The following is an 18842-nucleotide window of genomic DNA, read 5'->3' as shown; positions in this document are numbered from 1 at the left end:
TATCACAAAATCCCAAGACCAGAGATGTTGGCGTGGATGTGGAGAAAAGGGAACACTTCTACACTGCTGGTGGGAATGCAAATTGATACATTCCTTTTGGAAAGATGTTTGGAGAACACTTAGAGATCTAAAAATAGACCTGCCATTAGATCCTATAATTCCTCTACTAGGTATATACCCAGAAGACCAAAAATCACATTATAACAAAGATATTTGTACCAGAATGCTTATTGCAGTCCAATTCATAATTGCTAAGTTATGGAAAAAGCCCAAGTTGCCCATCGATCCACGAATGGATTAAACATTGTCGTATTATGTACACAATGGAATATTATGCAGTCTTAAAGAAAGATGGAGACTCTACCTCTTTCATGTTTACATGTATGGAGCTGGAACATATTCTTCTTAGTAAAGTATCTCAAGAATGGAAAAAAAAGTATCCAATGTACTCAGGCCTACTATAAAACTAATTTATGTTTTTCGCATGAAAGCTATAACCCAGTTATAACCTAAGAATAGGGGGAAGGGGCAGAGGGGTTGAGGGAGGGGGGAGGATGAGTGGAGGGAGGGTGATTGGTGGGATTACAAGGATACATGTGAAATTTAGTAAATGTAGAATGTAATAGAATATAAATGTCTTAACACAATAACTAAGAAAATGCCAGGAAGGCTATGTTAATCAGTGTGATGAAAATGTGTCAAAAGGTCTATAAAACGAGTGTATTGTGCCCCATGATTGCATTAATGTACACAGCTATGATTTAACAATAATAATAAGAAGAAACAAATGCAATCAGTGTAACCTGGTTTCTTGTACTCTCAATGAATACCCAACAATAAAAAATAAAAAAAGAAAAAAAATGATAAAACGTACCTAATTCAGAATGACGAGAGGAAAACAAGAATCTGAGGGGTAGGAGACTCTAGGCCCAAATGAAATAAAGCCTTTTGCATAGTATAGGGTACGATTTTCTCAAACTAGAATCTTAAGAATCTAGAGCAGGTGTCCTCAAACTTTTTAAACAGGGGCCAATTCACTGTCCCTCGGACCATTGGAGGGCCAGACTATAGTTTAAAAAAAAAACTATGAACAAATTCCTATGCACATTGCACATATCTTATTTTGAAGTAAAAAACAAAACGGGAACAAATACAATTCATACCACTTTATGTGGCCTGCGGGCTGCAGTTTGAGGACGCCTGATCTAGAGGTTCATGGTCTTATTTTTAGAAATCTGCACATTCTTTGTCAAGACCTGTGAAAGTTTGCGAGATTATCTAGGTAATAGTCAAAGGTAAGTCTATGCTAAGTGAACTAGATAACCACCCTGTGACCAAATTCTGCCATAAAATGTCAGTGCTGGTGCTTGTTTATGCATTTCAATTTAGGATGGTAGTAGCCTCATGAGTACTACAGTACTTGTTTGTGGCAGGCTAATAAATTAAAAAAATGTAATTAAGAGGTAAAAAATGTTTTCACCTTTTGGCTTGCATGAAAGCCAAAAGAAGTTATAAATAATGGTCTAAGTTCACAGTAGTTCAAAGATAAAGAGTGTTGGCCAATATGAATCAAAGCTATACAGGCTATGGCAAGTAGTGCTGTATTCACATTGTAAGCAGAGGTTCAGTGTCAGTGAAATACCTCATCCTTCTTATTAGTGTTACTTTTAATTTTATGGGTTTTTGTCAACCTTAATTTATTTTGGTTTCATTGTAGTAAAAGAGCTGAGGGCACATGGATTTATACCAATTTTTTCCAATGTTTTAAGATACATCATGATTGAATAATTTAATAATTTAAGTCAAAAGTGGGACTCTTAAGGATCTTTTTCCTTCAAAGAGGAGTTAACCATTACCCAACTAGAGAAATACTCTAGAATAACCCCCACCACATTCCTTGCTTCTTATCAACATTTCTGTTATGATGATTTAGTATGGTGTCACTTGACTCTTGTGTGTTTTTGACGCTTGGGACACTTTTCATCACTATAAATTAAAGAAATTTTCACGGTAGGTGCTAGCAAACCTGATTTTTTACATTCAAAAAAAATTTGCTTCGCAAAAGTAGATATTAAAATTTTTCAAAAATATGTTGCTTCTTTAGTTGCACTTAAGTACCTGTTTATGTAATTATTAATTTTTTGAAAGTGGCCTTGAGGCCACATTTTATAAGCAAAGTGGGAAAAATAAAGCTAACTGAAAAAAATGAAAAATCAAGGTGAACTATTTATTCCCTTATAGTACAAGTCTATGAACAAATCAAATTTAATTTCTTATATGATAAGTCTTTTCTTTTGGTTTGTTTAGATATTTGGTTTTGTTTATACTTAAAGTGGAGTAAAGTCTTTATATAACTTTTAAAAACTTGAAGGTTCATAAATTTAAAACCAACTTTTAGTGAACCTTCTTTCTAGGTCTTAGAGTCCTTCTAATAAGGTAAATAGAACTTAACATTCACCCGAGATTCACAAAAGGGTTCTTTGGAAGAAGAATTACAAGTTCACACCTAAACCAGAGGCTAAGATGGCAATGTTTCTTTTAACACTCATGAAATCTCAAATGCTTTTCGTCTCTCTTATACTTTTTCTTGACTACTTAGCAATTGATTCTGCATAATCAAGAGAAAAATCATCCCAAGCGGAACTTAGTAAGTAAACCATTTTAAGGGCAAAGAACTGCTACTGTCACCATTTTGAACCATGAACTAGTAAATCTCCAACTATATCTCACATGCTTTTCAGATACCTTAACTTCTGGTAGTATAGTTGTATTAACTAGGGGAAAAAATGACAATTTTCTAAGGAATTATTCTGATGCAATTATGTGGTATGCAATTATAATATTCAAAACCAGAGAAAGTAGCAAAGTTGTATAAATTAGTTTGATTTGGCCATATTTTAGGTCATGAGACAGAAGAGAAGAAGATGGCTCTGCCCTTCTCTCTAACAGGGAGGGAAGGGCTGTCCAGGGGTCAAGGGATTTTTCTCCACCACCTAGTGAACACTCTACTAGCCCTGCAGTCCGGATTCTGCCTTTCTGAACAACCTTGAAATCAGTGGGATTATCCACCAAATACAAAGGCAACGGTAGATGTTGAAAGAAAGCATGTTGACACCAGTGATCACCACAAGTATTTCTGAGAAGCAAATTTTATAGGACATACCTCCATCACAAGTGCTAAGTTATGAAAATATGGACAAAGTAGGTCTTACAAAAGTTTTCCCTGGGGTAATTTTAATGCACTGTATTTGTATATCCATAAAAATACCAGTGCAATCAGTTATTTCTACCTTCACATTTTAAGATGATTTGGCTGGCTGTGCCTTCACCTGCATTGTGACCAGGTAGACCAGGAATCTTTTCTGTATCATACATCATGTAGCAAAAGAGCAACTGTTAGTAATACAAGCTCCTTAACCACATCGTTCCTCAAAAGAAAAAAAACTGGACCAGTTTTATCAATACTTTCTGGAGTCCCTAATAAAAAAATTCACATTTCAGCTCCTGTCTCAGAACTACCAAATCAGAAACTAGAGTTTAAAAGCTCTAAAGGTAATTCCTGCTCTAAAGGTAATTGAAATCTGAGATCACAAGCCCTACAGTAACTGAGATAACGCCGGAAAGGCTATGTTAACCACTGTGATAAAAATGTGTCAAATGGTCTATGAAGCGAGTGTATGATGCCCCATGATCATATCAATGTATACAGTTATGATTTAATAAAAAAAAAAAAAGAAAATCCCTCTTGTGTTTGCCCAACAGCAAACAGAATAAAATACATACATACACATTACTAACCTTGTGAAAACTTCCATAGAAAATTTTTCTAACTTCAGGTCCTTCAAAAGTAGCAGTTTGAAAATCCCCACTCTGTTCATAGTTGAAATATGTTAGAGTTTTCCCACCATCTATTCAAAGGAAAATAAAAAACATTTTATTTCTAAATGAATTTCTGAAATTCTACTCAAGACTGAAAATAATGCATCCATTGTTTTGAAACTGTGTTTAAGAACAAAGTAGTGGGTAAGCAATTGATCTACTATCTTTGGGGTGTTGGCTGCTGCAAGCTGTCAGCTGGCTAGAGTAACTCATCAAACCAGGGGATAGGACCGCCACACATACTCTCCCTCTGTACTTCCTGGCCTCGACTCTCACTCCCCTCACCCTCTTGGGAGAGATTGTCTGATGCTGGGGTAGAAGCAGACAGAGAAGGAGAATAAATTTAATTAAATCTGAAGGGAAAAGACCAGGCTCATTGTCTTTTTAACCAACTATAGCAACCAGCTTTCCCAAGATATGTACCTTGTACCACCCAAGATGTTTCATTTATTATAAACAAATAAAATCCTTTCTAATCTTAAATTCTTCCTATTACAAGGAGTATTCTGTTATTTAAAAAAAATAGGAACTTTTCCCTCACTAATTCATTCCTATGTTACAATTTAATTCTTTTATTTTCTTTTTTTTTTTTTTTTTTTTTTTTTGTAGAGACAGGGTCTCACCCTATGGCCCTCTGTAGAGTGCCGTGGCCTTACACAGCTCACAGCAACCTCCAACTCCTGGGCTTAAGCGATTCTCTTGCCTCAGCCTCCCGAGTAGCTGGGACTACAGGCGCCCGCCACAACATCTGGCTATTTTTTTGGTTGCAGTTTGGCCGGGGCCGGGTTTGAACCCGCCACCCTCGGCATATGGGGCCGACGCCCTACCGACTGAGCCACAGGCGCCGCCCCTAATTCTTTTATTTTCGAAAACAACAAGTTAGTCTTAATTATTTGGAGAGACTTTGTTTTCAAGTCTTGGGTGTATGTGGAGTTAGTAACTTATTCCACTATAATTTATAGCTTTCTCTTAGTTTTAATATCAGTGCACAATGCTTTCACAATATCATGTCTAGTTGTTGATTCATTCCCTTGTACCAAAGAGTTCTTTAATAAATACTAGTTGGAAATAAGCTTAAAATGCTTCCTTTATCCAAATGTTTGAGTTAACACCTAGCAACAGACTCCAAATTTTGCTTTGTTGGAATCCTAAACCAAAACCAGATTGACAAAACCCAGTAATGTTAACCAAAAATTTGATGATCCTCTTAAGTGATAATTATTTACAATACCCAAGAGCATGAGGTTGAGAAGCTTCCTCAGTGTTCCAACATCCAAACCTTGGCATCTCCCAGCCTCCCGACCTGTTCTGAAGACTCACTTTCACCTAGATCAGTGGTTCTCAACCTTCCTAATGCAGCAGCCCTTTAATATAGTTCCTGTGGGTCACAACCCAAAGGTTGAGAACCACTGATCTAGATGATCTTGTTCATATATCACACACACACACACACACACCCCTTCCAAATTTATATTTCCATCCCAGAATTCTTCCTAAATATGCTGCCACCAATCTGACATCCTCTCTGGAATATCTAATAGGCAACTCACATTTATTACATCCATGTCCAGAAGATAAACTTCTGGCCCCACTCCTCCCACTGACCTTCCATTGCCCTTGCTCTTTCTTTAGTCTTTACTATCTCAGTAAAAACTGTCCTTCTTCTCTTTGCCCACTAATGCATCCAAGAGCATAGTATGCTGGCACAGAGTGGGAACTCAAGGAATATTTGTTGAAAGAATGAGGGAATAAATGAATGAATCAACTGCTACGTAATTCATTGTTAAGTTTTTACACATCACCTTGGATTAGGGAGGCACTCTGCAATAGACAGTCACAGGCAAAATGGCATGACACATACATCACTCTTACATGTGTGTGCAAATGTTATGTAAATACTTACTATCTAAAATGACTCCAACTAATGGGTCAGAATTTTTATTCAAAATCTCCCAAAGAGCAAAAGGCTCATGTGGAGTATCGGGAAGAATTCGGAATAGAAAACTGATTGTGTAGTCAGAGGGCAAGCCCTCGGGATGCAAGTACCTGAAAGGAGAAAAAAAATGTCTTATAATCCTTCCTCATAAAGTTACTCCTCTGATTATAAAGCAAACTTATTTTCATGACACAGAATTTATAAAAACAGATTACCACTCATCTCAGCCACATCACTGTTTTGGTGTGATAGGTTTCTCTCCACTATTTAAAGAATGTGTGTATTTGTCCACTTTATATCATGTTGTCCTTTATTTTCTAAGTACCATTTAATAAACATTTTTCATTTCTTTAACTATGGTCAAGAGCATGGTATTTAATGGCTGCACAACCTTCTCTTGTGTGGCTATTTCATAATTTATCTAATTAGTCTAAGTAGTTTCAAAAGTTTTAGTATTGTAAATAATTGTTATCTATAATCTTTTTGTAATTAATGTATGACAATGTCACTTTCTAGCCCATGTTGTAGTTCATTGCATTCTAGCCTGTGGTGGGTACTGTGATGCACCTTCAAAATCTACCTCCAAGAATTAAGAATGTACAATCCAGGTTCCTGAGAGTGTTATCTGCTGATGGCTTTTAGACACCAGCCCCCTTGGGTAATTGACTTTGCTAAAGAAAGATACCTCCCTCCGGTTATGTCTCCTCTTTTCAATGACTGTCTTCAGGGAATATAAGGACCAATATCCCTGATTCCAAAGAGAGGCAGCACTAACGGGTCACCCCATTTACAGAACTCCTCTGGGTGGTCAGCTGAGGTTTTCCTTGAGATGGCTTCACAGTCTGACTGCTCTGTCCTCTCCTGCATCCTGCTGTTCCCTTTACAAGGGGTGCCCTCATCAACATTTCACGCATTAATCTCCACCTAAGAATCCACCTCCCGGGAAACCCAACCTTCTACTCCATCTTATCTCTCCAACAACTAAACAGATCACTCATTTACTTTTTTAATCCTCCCCAAGCAAAAAGAACACAGCACTTTACAAATAGTAGGAACTCTATAGTAGTTATTAATTGAGTGAATAAATGTGTGAATATGTGGGAAATATATGCGTTTGAAAATACAAGTTGGGTTTGCATAGGTAAAAATATTTCATTCATTCATTGCAACAGGCATTTAAGATACATTAGTGAATAAAACTGACAAAGATCCTGTTAATTTTAGGTGTCAAATTGACTGAATGAAAAAATACCTAGAAACCTAGCAAAGCATTATTTTAGGGTGTGAGGGTGTTTTCAGAGGAGATCAGCATGTGAGTATGAGTGAATGGGGAAGAGTCACCCACAATGTGGATGGGCACTGTGTAACCTGCTGGGGAACTGGCGAGAATAAAAACAGGAATAAAGTGGCTAGGTAATGTGGTTTTATATAACAACTGATATGCTTCAACAACACGTTTTAACTCTCTAGAGCTGCTGTTGTGACTCCTCCAAAATAAAAACCATTTGAATTACAGCACTACTATGAATCGGCTCAAGTCCTGTGCTCCAGAGCCTAATTGCTGGATGCAAATGCCAGCATTGCCATGTAACCAACTGTGTGATCTCGCTCAAGTCATTTAGCTTCCCTGTGCTGTAGTTTCATTGTTTGTAAAACTGAGATAATTGAATCTACTTCATAGAGTTGTTTGGGGGTTCGAGTGAATTAATATACAAAAGCATCTAGAAGAATGTCTGATTATATAGTATTGCTATGTAAGTATCAACTATTTTTATATATTTTCTCAGATCAACAGACATTAAAGTATAACCAGCATTATGTGCAAGTCTGATGTTTTTAAACAAAGAAATGTAAATATCATCTGCTCTTAACATCATGGAAAAATCAACCAGGAACTATTACAGCATATTTCAAGTCGATACCATTTCACATTGAGATATAATAAACAAATGGTTGGCTTTTATATCTTCCAATGAAAACATACTTGGTTGGCTGGGAAACCAGAGCATCTTTATGGAGTTGGTAACATGGATACATGTTGAAGGTACCAGGTTCCATGGAAACCCCTTCCACTGATGAAAAATCCTTTTCAACCAAACCAAACATTTCCATCATCTTAAATCCTACCAGAAAAATAAAAGAAAGAAAGGAGAGGAAAAAAAAGGAAGAAAACATTAAAGACAAGAACAAGTAAGCACATTAGAATTTTAAATTTCAATATTTTTCTATTAAGAGTTTAATAATTAAAAAAAAAAAGAAACACAGACCCAAATGGGAGTTATATGTTTGTATTTGAAAAAATTGTGATAACACATACCTGCAATATCAAAGCCATCTTTGTGCACCAGTGGGCAGGCTGCAAAAGCAAACAAACAGCATAAAAACCTAATTTAGATGTCTTCCAAACATACTCTTCCCCTCCCCTGTGAACAGGAAACTATCATAATCTTTCTGGAAGTCAACTGTGGAAGAAATTCAAATCAGATGTGACTGGTTTTGTAAAAACTGAAATGTTCTAATCTCCTCTGCTGTAACCAAAAAGTTATAGCTTCCTTGGCTCCCCTGGGTCCATTAAATCAATGGCCATCACTTGAAAGCATGTATTGGGAGACCTCTTTCTCCTAATATGTTGCCTTGAAGAGCAGTCTTAATACAATTTGAAAAATAGGTGCTATAGTTTTTTAAGCATAGAATTGTTAAATATAGACTTTTATTTGATTACAGAAGGTCTTTATCAACCTGAAACTAAACACAGGAGAGGTTTACTTCCATATGCTGAAAACCATAAAACTAACTGTCTGCATAACAAACAGCTCCAGAAGTCAATATTCTTTCCTCAGATCAAGATGGGACTCATTCTTTAAGACGTATGAAACATTTCATCCTTTGAACAACATCAGAAAGTACAAATTCCAAAGGACTAACTTGCTGATGCAGTTTCGCAGACAAAAGTAATTAACTCATCTTCGATTTTCTTAAAGGCGTCAAAATCATCCACGAAGAAGACATGGCGTGCACTGGGCTTGCTGCCAATGCGAACCAGCTCCGAGTAATCTGCATCAGCCACACCGACTGCAAAAATGCTGTAGCCTGTGGCAGAAGAGGAACAGATTTCTGATTACTTTAAATTCTACAAGATATAAATAATGCATTTTAAGATGCGTCCACATGTTTAAAATATGTTTATTTAGGAAGCCCAGTGGGGGGGTGGATAATTCATTTTTCACAGTTCATTAGAATTCTGCATGTACATACTGCTGTATGTGATCATCAGTCCATCATTCCCTTAAGAGATTTTCCATTTTAAAGAAACTCAAGAGAGCAATGACCCAATCAGTGCTTGAGATAAAATAGTTCCCATCTGAGTAACATCCCTATCATTGCACATTTTTAATATAGTAGAGCCTCTGTAAGTTCATAACCCAAGAGACTTTAACAGGCTGGTCGACATATGGAGGTGGTTGCCATAAGGAACTAGGCCTACTCTACTGGTACCTGCATGTCCAGTTTATGAAAATTAGGTCAACTTAAGGAAGTGGTCATGTAGGGAGGTGATCCACCGTGGAAGTTCTACTGTAGCTATTTTAAAATTTATGAGATGAAATATAGTTAAAACAGAAAGACTCAGCTTATCTCGTTTTTTTTTTTTTTTTTCCCAGAAGCAAAATAGGCCTGGCACTCAAAAGTGGGTCACTATTCAATATTAAACTATTATTTACCAGACAAATATTTCATATAATTTAGTTTTCACAACTGTCCTTTGAGGATCTGTTTTTTACAGATTAGTAGGCTGAGGAGTTCTGTAAGGAGGTTCTGTCCTTGGCCCTTTCTAGTAGCCCTTGGGGTAGTATTGTACTTCACTGCTGGGGTTCCTTATATAAGGCATCCTGTAGGTAACAAAAGTATCAGCGAAAAGGGCAAATTTTCTCTAATAAAACAGTATAATGACCAATTTGTAAACTGGAAGGTATTTTAGAAATCATAGTTAAGAAAGATTGGGAAACATTTAAGTAAGACTGATACAGCCTATATGTGGTAATATTTTTTTTTATGCCTAATGGACATAGGGTGCATGTGATCATTAATACAGTCATATAATTTGTAAAGATCAAATTGGTGTACTTGGGATATCTGTTACCTTAAATATTTGTCTTTTCTTTACACTAGGACCATTTCAATTCTTCTCTTCTAGCTATTTTGAAATATACAATAGATTATTATACACTATAGTCACTGGACTGGTCTATCTAACGCTAACGCCCTACAAATTTGTATTTAGAAAACAATAAGGCTAACATTATTTTTGGTAGCTACTATTGTTTGCGCATGTGTGTGTATAAAACTTACCATCTAATTGCATGTCCCTGGAGATTTTGTCAACATCATCTTGTGATCTTCCATCTGTTATAACCACAATAACCTTGGGGATGCCTCTTCTTGTACCTGACTCTGCAGTAAACAAGCTATCTCGAACATGCTTAATTGCTTTTCCTAAAACAAAGGAAGGCAACAGGTCAATTTCGCTCCCTCTCATTTTTGTTTTGCTGGGTAAGAAAGGGTGGGAAGAAAGTTTTTAAATCAATGAAAAATATTTTAAAAATTATTATGTCTCAAAGAAGAGGTCATTTCAGTAGTTACTAATAATTAATGACTTTGAGGCTTAGCTGTTCTGTTCTGGGTCTTACCTGTTTTTGTATTTCCTCCTTTATATGCAATGTTTTTAATTGCATCGAGAAGAGTCTCTTTGGTTTTGTAAGCATTTAGTTCAAATTCTGTTCTGGGATCATCCGTGAACTGAACCATTGCAACCTGGAGAAAGAAGGTGTATTCATTTTGACACATATACAGGCTTCCACTGTGTCAGAACGCACACACAGTAACACGCTATTGCCTACAATTTTGTCTTCAACCCGTTCTACAATCTCCTGGGATTAAAATTCCATACAAATTACATACCACATTTTAAGACAAATGAAATATATTTTTTTTCTCTAGGCACTTTTCAGGAAGTTGTTTTTAAAAATCTCTGTCTTTAAAGCAGGTAGGACTTTTGCTACTTCATTTGACAGATTAAAAAATGGCATCATAAGCCTTGCACCTTGACTAATGTCAGAGAATCTGAGTTGGAGTCTTTACAAGGACTTCCTGAAGGAACTAATCTGTGAAGTCATTATTACTATTCTACTCATTTTACAGATGAGGAAACTAAGATGCAAAAAATAAAGAACTTGCCCAAATCACAAGAATAGTTACTGACAGAGCCAACAGTGGAAGCCAGGTATATTATTCTGTTTCAAACTCTGAATTCTTAACCCTACAACATAAACGTTTCTGGCTTCATGTCATACAATTTGCTTTTATTCCTGTGGAAATCCGCAGCCATTTGTCATTGATCATTTTTGTTTATTTCTCGGAACTATGAAGAAAGGAGTAAAGAGCTTCTTCAGAGTACTTTCTGTGTTTAGATGAGTCTTCAATTGCTCACCTAAACACATAATCAGGTTATCAAGGATTACTTCACAAGCATTCATTTTTAGGAAACTTCCTCTGATTCTTCCTTTCAAAAGAAATGTCTGCCTCCCTGACATCTTTCAACACTTTCTCTAGTCTTCCCTTAAGTACTCCTAAGATTCAAATCATCTAAATTTTCTTAGCCATTACTCCATAATCTATTCCATTCTTTTTTTTTTTTTTTTTTTTTCATTTCTGGGTATCTCATCAATACCATCACACTAATCTCTTGGCTGGACCATGAGAGCACTCTCCTAACTGGTCTCTCTGCTTCCACTCTTACCCTGATTAGTATTCTTATGCCACAAAGTGGTCAGAATATCTTTTTCAAAAGCACATCATTTTTATTTCTTCTCTCCCTAAAAGCTTCCAGTGGCTTCTGATTGCATTTATGATGATTTAGAACTCTTTTCATAGTCCACAAGACCCAAGATAATCTGAGATTTGCTTACTTCTTCTACCCCTTCCCATACTCCCCCAGTCTCATCTGCTATCTCATCTGCTATCCACAAGTTTTGGGTTTTGGTGTGCAAAGCAAGGCCTTTGCACTTACTATTTTCTTTCTCTGGAATTCTACTCTCTGACCCTCCCTGTATCATACACATATCCGTTCAAAAGCCACCCCTCAAAGAGGCCTTTTTTGGTCACATTATTTAAGATAACTCTTGCACACAATTTAGAATAATCCCCACTAAAGTCTTTAAGTCACACTGTTCTGTAGCTCACATCCCTATCTTGTGAATTTGTTTATTTGTCTGTTGTATCTGTCTGCCTTTTCTCCTAATCTTTGAGATTTTGAGCCCTATGAATTGAGGCATATTGACTTTTACTCATTCTGACAGTATAGCGCTTGGCCCAAATAAATACTCAATACATATTTGTTAAGCAAATAAATTAGTTTATGTTCTGCTTGATCTATGGTAATGTGTCACCTTAATCTTTCCCTTTCAAGATTTTAAGGTGCTTGAGGACAGGGAAAATACTGTGTGCATCGTTAAAGAAGACATTCTACCCTGGTATATAAAAGAAACATCTCCTGACACGGACTTTCTACCCTATTTTATTTGTTTAACTCTGAGTAGCATCTCTGGACCTCCACCAGGCTTCAGTAGCTGCTTCGAAACAGACTTGTCTTTCTTCTTCATTTAGGGCTGAATCTGACCACTATGTTCTTTACCTATAATCCCTGACAAATTGCCTGAATAAGATCTGGAGAAATAATTTTTGAATACATAGAATGAATTGATGGTTGATCTTTAGCCTTACTTGAGTTCCATCCGTGCCAATCTTGTTCAGGGCTCCAACGGTGCTATACAGAAAGTTGATGATCTTATTGAAATTATCATCTCCAATGCTCCAGGATCCATCCACCATAAACACCAGGTCTGCCTTTGCAGCTTTACATACTGAAGACCAACAATAATTTTGAGTCAGACATAAAGGGAAAATATAGTAGTTGTTATACTAGCAAGGCAGATAATAATTGCCCTCTGGTAACTAAAACCCTTTGCAAAGGAAAAGTATAGACCCGTTAAAGCTCATATTCCAAGCTCTTGCTCATTACACTCCTTCACCCCCATTTCTATTCTCTACCCAAAGTTCCTATTTATGACTATTCTACTGTGCATAAAACTGAGAGAAAAAAGTCTACCAATCTCCGCTCAAAAGAATGAAAATGAAGGATAAGAAAATGTGGGACCAAAGAGATTTAGAGACAGAATCATTAGCAAACATTGTCTCGGACCTCCTGAAGGGAAGGAAGGCCAACCTATGACATCCTGTCCTTTGCTGACTGAGCTCTAAGCTCAGAAGGAAGGCAAGTGACACAATGGAGGCAGATTAGTCTACAATGGGATAAGCATGGCAGAGGCCACAGCAAACTTTAATTTTAACCTTGGTCAAAAAATTCTGTCTCTGTGTTCTGCCACACATTGGATATGTGAAGATAAATGTATACTGATGCTAGCCCAGGGAAACTATCATCAGGAGACATTAAAGATATCAACACCATCAAACAAGCAAAAAGAGAAAATCCAAACAAAACAGCCCACACCAAGAAAAACCTACTCCACTGGAAGAAATTTTAAAAACTCCTTTTTGGTATCATGTGCTGTTTCATATTATCTATGCCTCTATTCCTCTTTATTAGTATAGAGTGTGGACACCTGACTCTGTTTTATGATAAAGAAAACAATTACTCTTCGGTATCTGAATCTTTTAGTCTTACGCCAGTTGCACACGGTCTATGAGGTAATGTGCCTTTCTCCTTCCATTAGGAAAAAAAACCTCACTTTTTAAAAAATTGTATTAAGTACAACTTCATTCCCTTAAAGCTACTTACACTGTAAAAGAGACCCTCTCCAATTGAGGTCACACTCGAGGGATAAAACAGAACTGGTGAGATTGTTCTCATGAGTTCTGTGCTTTAGAAAATCTTACAAATTTGTGGTTTGAATTTAAAGCTGAAAGGAATCACATGATCTGCTAATTATAAGTTTATAAAAGAAAATCTGGCCCCTTGTTCCCAGGAACTATGAAGTGAAGATTAGGTTTCACCTTCAAAATGAGAGGGACTTTTATTTAAAAATGTGCTCAAAATGAAAATTTTATTAATAATTCCAAGAAAGAAAACACATCAACATGCATGATGGAATTACCTCTGGGATATGAAGTTGTGTTTTTAATTTTCTTCTTTGAACTTTTTTCCACTTTTTCATGTTTGTTTAATAAATGTTCAGTATTAATTTAATAATAAAAAATTATAGGCTTTTAGATTAAACACACTCAGTACAAATAGAGCCTAAAATGAACAGTGCATTTGGGTTGCAAAACCTCCACCATTTAAAACCCTCATGATTAAAACTTCAGTACCAATGTTTCTACTTTGTCAATCCTTCTTCCCACAGACCCTTCAAATTGCATAAGTGTTCTGTGAGCACTCACGAGTATTTTTTATTATTATTATTATTATTTTGAGGCAGAGTCTCACTCTGTTGTCTTGAGTAGAGTGCGTGGTGTCATAGCTCACAATAACCTCAAACTCTTGGGTTCATGGCATCCTCTTGTGAATAGCTGGGACTACAGATGTCACAACATGCAGCTGTTTTTTAGAGATGGGGTCTTGCTCTTGCTCAGGCTGGTCTTGAACTCATGAGTTCAAGCAACCCACCTGCCTCGGCCTCCCAGAGTGCTAGGATTACAGGTGTGAGCCACCATGCCTGGCCCTCATTTATAAGTATTTACTGAATGATATCCATGCCTAGCTATATATAAAAATTCTGATCCTAGAGCCTGATATGATATCTGCATCAGAAATGTTTATTTAGTAAATTCATCAGTTAGGATTCTGTTTTCAATTCCAACATTGTGAAAAATCATTGATATTAAGACAAAAGAAGACTACATATGAAGATGGAAAAACAAAGAATCTGGAATTCCTGTAGAATGAAAAGCATTTAAAAATGCAGGACAGCACAAGCCGTGTATGGGCATCCTTGAGTTGTAAAACTTTATTGTGACATAACAGTCTGGAAATAATGCTGCAAAGTAGGTTGATCAGTGAAGATTTTCATCTTCTGCTAGAATGGAGGTTGAACTTTACTAGAGTTTCTCATTATCTCTTTTGTTTTTTCCTTTCTTGCTTCTTTTTTTTCTCTTGTCTTTCACTTGTGGCATTTGACCCCACTGACTTTGACTTTAAGTTTCTGTGTGGCAAGAACAACTTAATTTTCATTGTGTACCTGGCATATTGTAATAGGCACTTTCAAATGCTTGATGAATAGAAAAACTCTTCCACTATGTCTTCTTTCTCCTCTCCTTCCTCCACTCCATCTTCCCCATTCCACCAATCTTGGTTAAACACAGATTTCATCAGATGACCCTCCCATCACACAAATCTCTCATTGTATGCCATGCCCACAGGATAAAGCCCAAACTCTTAATTCTGGTACACAAATCACTTACCTGTATCCCCACTCTTTCCTCTGTGTCACCCTAAAGCTCTAAGGGTTCCCCAGAAGTGCTAAGGATTGACACAATTAGCACTTGGTCAATCACTGATGCTCAGTGTAAGCTCATCCTTCAAAATGTAGATTGAATTCATCTTCCTTTATGAATCACTATGTGTAGCAGCATTAACATTTCTGCTTTCCAGCTACCACAGTATCATCTCTATTTTATAATTTATATCTGTGACTGGCATTATTTTGGTAAGTACCTATTTCTCTCCAATACTGAAAGTATGCAGTGAGCAGCTGTCTTGTCCTGTTACTGTATTTGCCATGCCTAGCATAAGAGCTTTGAGAATGAATAGTAGAGTTAATAGATGTTCATTAACGAAATATAAAAGAATTAAGGATCATTAGTTGGGAGCCTTTTAAAAAAGTTAACGTAATAGCTCAAGTAAAAGGGGATGAGAAACTGTTACAATGAAGACAGAAAAAAACAGTTGAAAGAGATATTTCAGCAGTAAACTGAAAACTATTACCTTGCCAGCAGAATTATAAACTGGATTGTCACTTACAAATGATGTAAGTAATTCTTCCTTGCTGAACTTTTACTATTGCGATATTTTTAGTGAAATCAATAATAAGCTATTCTGGTAGAAAATCCACTCTGTGTACAAAGTATATTATTAAATGGATAATTTTAAAGCCTATCATGGTTGATATGCATTTGTATAAAGGAAAAAAACCAGTACCATGGTAAATATATTTTATTAATACCTTGTTTTTAAATGCACAAACAAACAAAGCCAACCTAAACCTCAAATCATATTGCTACTGTATTGTTCTTTTACCTTCTTTTGCTGGTGGAATAGTTGGAGGAAAAGTTGGTGGTTGAGTAGGAAGTGATTCTGTAAAGGAAAGGAAGAAAGAACATCTATTACTCATCTCATCTGTAGGAAAGAGAGGGAAGTTATGGAGCAATAATTATTCAGGGGAGTCAATGATTTTGACAACTGTCCTCTTTGAGAATTTAAGAACTACTATAAATCAGCCCCAGCCTGTGAAATCTGACTCCATCCATCCTCTCATCCTCACACTGAAGGCGTGAGATGCTATTTTGCTACAATTCGGTTTACCCAGCAGGAGTCAAGACAATCAAATTGTCAACTATAAAGTGTATCTAATGTTGATTTAGGGCAAGATCCTGCTAACTCATTTAGGATGTAGTATTTGTTTTCACATGCACAATAAATTTCATTTCCATTCTGCCTAGCTAAGCATTGACCATCAATCCTTGTTCAATAGCACTTTGCCCCCTTCCCACCCTGTATCACCCAGCATCTTGGGCCCAGTGGAATCTGACTTACTCTCTATTTTGCTCAGACTGTCTCTGGAAAATGTGTCTTGGTTTTGAGGACCAAATATAAACATTAGCAGGCTAATCTACGTTAGGACTTTTTCAACCTGGATCATGTGGAATGAGAAGTTCACGCACTGTGCAGAAGTCTGGTTTTGTTTAAGGCCTTGAGAACGGCGAGATCAGAGTATTGATTCTCACTCTAGCTCACGTGGCAAAGCGCCAGGAAGGTATGGTGTCATTAGATAAATATAAAATATTATTTTATTATATATTCATTTCTAATTTCTATTTGATGCTAAAGATTTAAGAAAAACTAAGAAAATTCTGCTCACTTTCCTAGTTTAATATTCAGGAAGGCTCTTTACTGATTATAACTATTCACAGAAGTGATGTCCAGCCTGGGGACATGCTTAAGCACCAAATAATTAGAACTATTTGAGCTCAGACAGACTGACATTTGCTGAGAATGTTGTAAAGGGAATGTCTTTGTTGGTGGGAAGCTTGGAAGAGGAGTTATAAGTTTTCTTTCAATTCTAAGATCCAGTAAACTAAAGTTATTCAAACAAAATAATTCAACATTGAAAGAATGAGGTGACTGTATGTTAACAAATGAAAAAATATCCAAGATTAATTATTATGTGAAACAAAGCAAGTCACAGAATACAATATTTATATATATATGGACAAAGATATGACAAAATTTCTTGAAAGAAACCAAGGTGGTAAAAGTAAGTATATCTAGAAAAAAAGAATAGAGATGGTGTTCTTTATGCATGACTACTGTACTATTGTGCATGTTATCACTGTTATTTTCAAGGCAATATTTTAAAGCTAGAAAGTTTCAAGTATTAAAATAAATTTGAGAAATCTTAGTACTATAATAGCATTGCAAAACTTTTTTGAAAATGCTACAAAATGCTCTAAAGCCAGATTTATTCATCATAAAATCTGTGGAAGTAGCTGGTCATCTTAATAATTGTGCATCTTATTTAACATGAAAAATTGAGGCATATCCAAAGTTAGGTCACTAAATCAAGAACCAAATCAATGAGAGACTATGGCAGCCAGATCAATGTGTTTGGGCAGAATATCTGGCCAAAGAATGTCTTGAGTAAGAAGAACCACAGTGAACTGGTGACATGTGTTTATATTCAGTATGTGGCATACAGATGGTCCCTGTCTTTCAGGATGTGAGAGTCTGTCACATACAAGAGAGAACAGTCTTGATCTGCATTGCTTCAGAAGGCTGAACTAGAGCCAATGGGTGGAAGCTACAAGACAGATGCCTCTAACATAAGGAAAATATTTACGTCAAATAGAGTTATCCAAAGTGGAGTTCACCCTAGGTTGACAGTCAACAGGAGGGAAGTTAGGGTTAGGGGAAAGTGAAGTAGACCAGGAGTCCCAAACATAAATGTTTTTAGGGGTCATATAAGTAATAAATAAGAGCAAAGAACTTAGCCTAAATAATGAGTGATAGCAAACTCAAGAACACAAGCACCAAGATGACAGTTGGTTCCAGTAGATTGATACCACGAAGATATATGAACTCTGGTTGCAGGATCTTCTGAGTTTTCAAAACATCTTTTAAAATTAAAACAAATTTAAAAAAGGATGGCCCGAAGAAGACATGTCTGATCATGAGATCTAGCTCCACAGCTTTTGGCTGGTGACTTCTAAGAAGATAATAACAGTGATGACAAAAAGTACTCATGTAATGGGATACAAATTGAAAAGTTCCTCAGCAGATGCTCTTTTATTGGATCTTTCCTGCCACTAATGGAGTTAAGAGAGTAGTAGGTATGTAATTTTTTTTATCAATGAGCAAAAAGAAGCTCAGAGATATCAAATTACCTAAGGCCACAATGCTAGAAAGGGGCAGGACAGGAGCCCCAAACATAGTGACTTTATGTCACTAAATCAATAGGCCACTATTAATTTCTGCATAATAGAATTCTACTCAGCAGTGAAAAGAAACAAACTACTGATACATTCTAAACCATGGATAGACTTCAAAAACGTATGCTAAGTGAAAGATGCCAGATACAAAAGACTACATCTTACGTACTTCTGTTTATATGAAACATCCACAGAAGACAACTAGATAATAAAAGAAAGTAGATTGACCGAGGCTGAGAGTGGAACGGAGATTGTGCTGGACAGGAAAGATTTTCTGGATTGATGGAAATGTTCTAAAATTGGATTGTAG

At 36.4% G+C, this 18842-nt stretch overlaps 1 protein-coding gene across 4 annotated transcripts in view; it reads right to left on the bottom strand.

Annotated features, from left to right (window-relative positions):
- COL14A1 (collagen type XIV alpha 1 chain) overlaps positions 1-18842 on the bottom strand; it is a 239651-nt gene that overhangs the window by 85246 nt on the left and 135563 nt on the right. For all 4 annotated transcript variants that reach the window (XM_053558381.1, XM_053558382.1, XM_053558383.1 and 1 more), the window contains exons 25-33: positions 16125-16181; positions 12593-12732; positions 10501-10624; positions 10163-10306; positions 8741-8905; positions 8133-8171; positions 7800-7938; positions 5783-5925; positions 3799-3908 (exon numbers count right to left, since the gene is read on the bottom strand). In XM_053558381.1, coding sequence (XP_053414356.1) covers positions 3799-3908; positions 5783-5925; positions 7800-7938; positions 8133-8171; positions 8741-8905; positions 10163-10306; positions 10501-10624; positions 12593-12732; positions 16125-16181 — 1061 coding nt within the window. The remainder of the gene's footprint in view (positions 1-3798; positions 3909-5782; positions 5926-7799; positions 7939-8132; positions 8172-8740; positions 8906-10162; positions 10307-10500; positions 10625-12592; positions 12733-16124; positions 16182-18842) is intronic.

The sequence above is a fragment of the Nycticebus coucang genome, chromosome 13 (genome assembly GCF_027406575.1).
Source record: "Nycticebus coucang isolate mNycCou1 chromosome 13, mNycCou1.pri, whole genome shotgun sequence".
Classification (NCBI taxonomy): domain Eukaryota; kingdom Metazoa; phylum Chordata; class Mammalia; order Primates; family Lorisidae; genus Nycticebus; species Nycticebus coucang.
The sequence above is the reverse complement of the archived record's forward strand: the minus strand, read 5'-3'. Positions and strand labels throughout refer to the sequence as shown.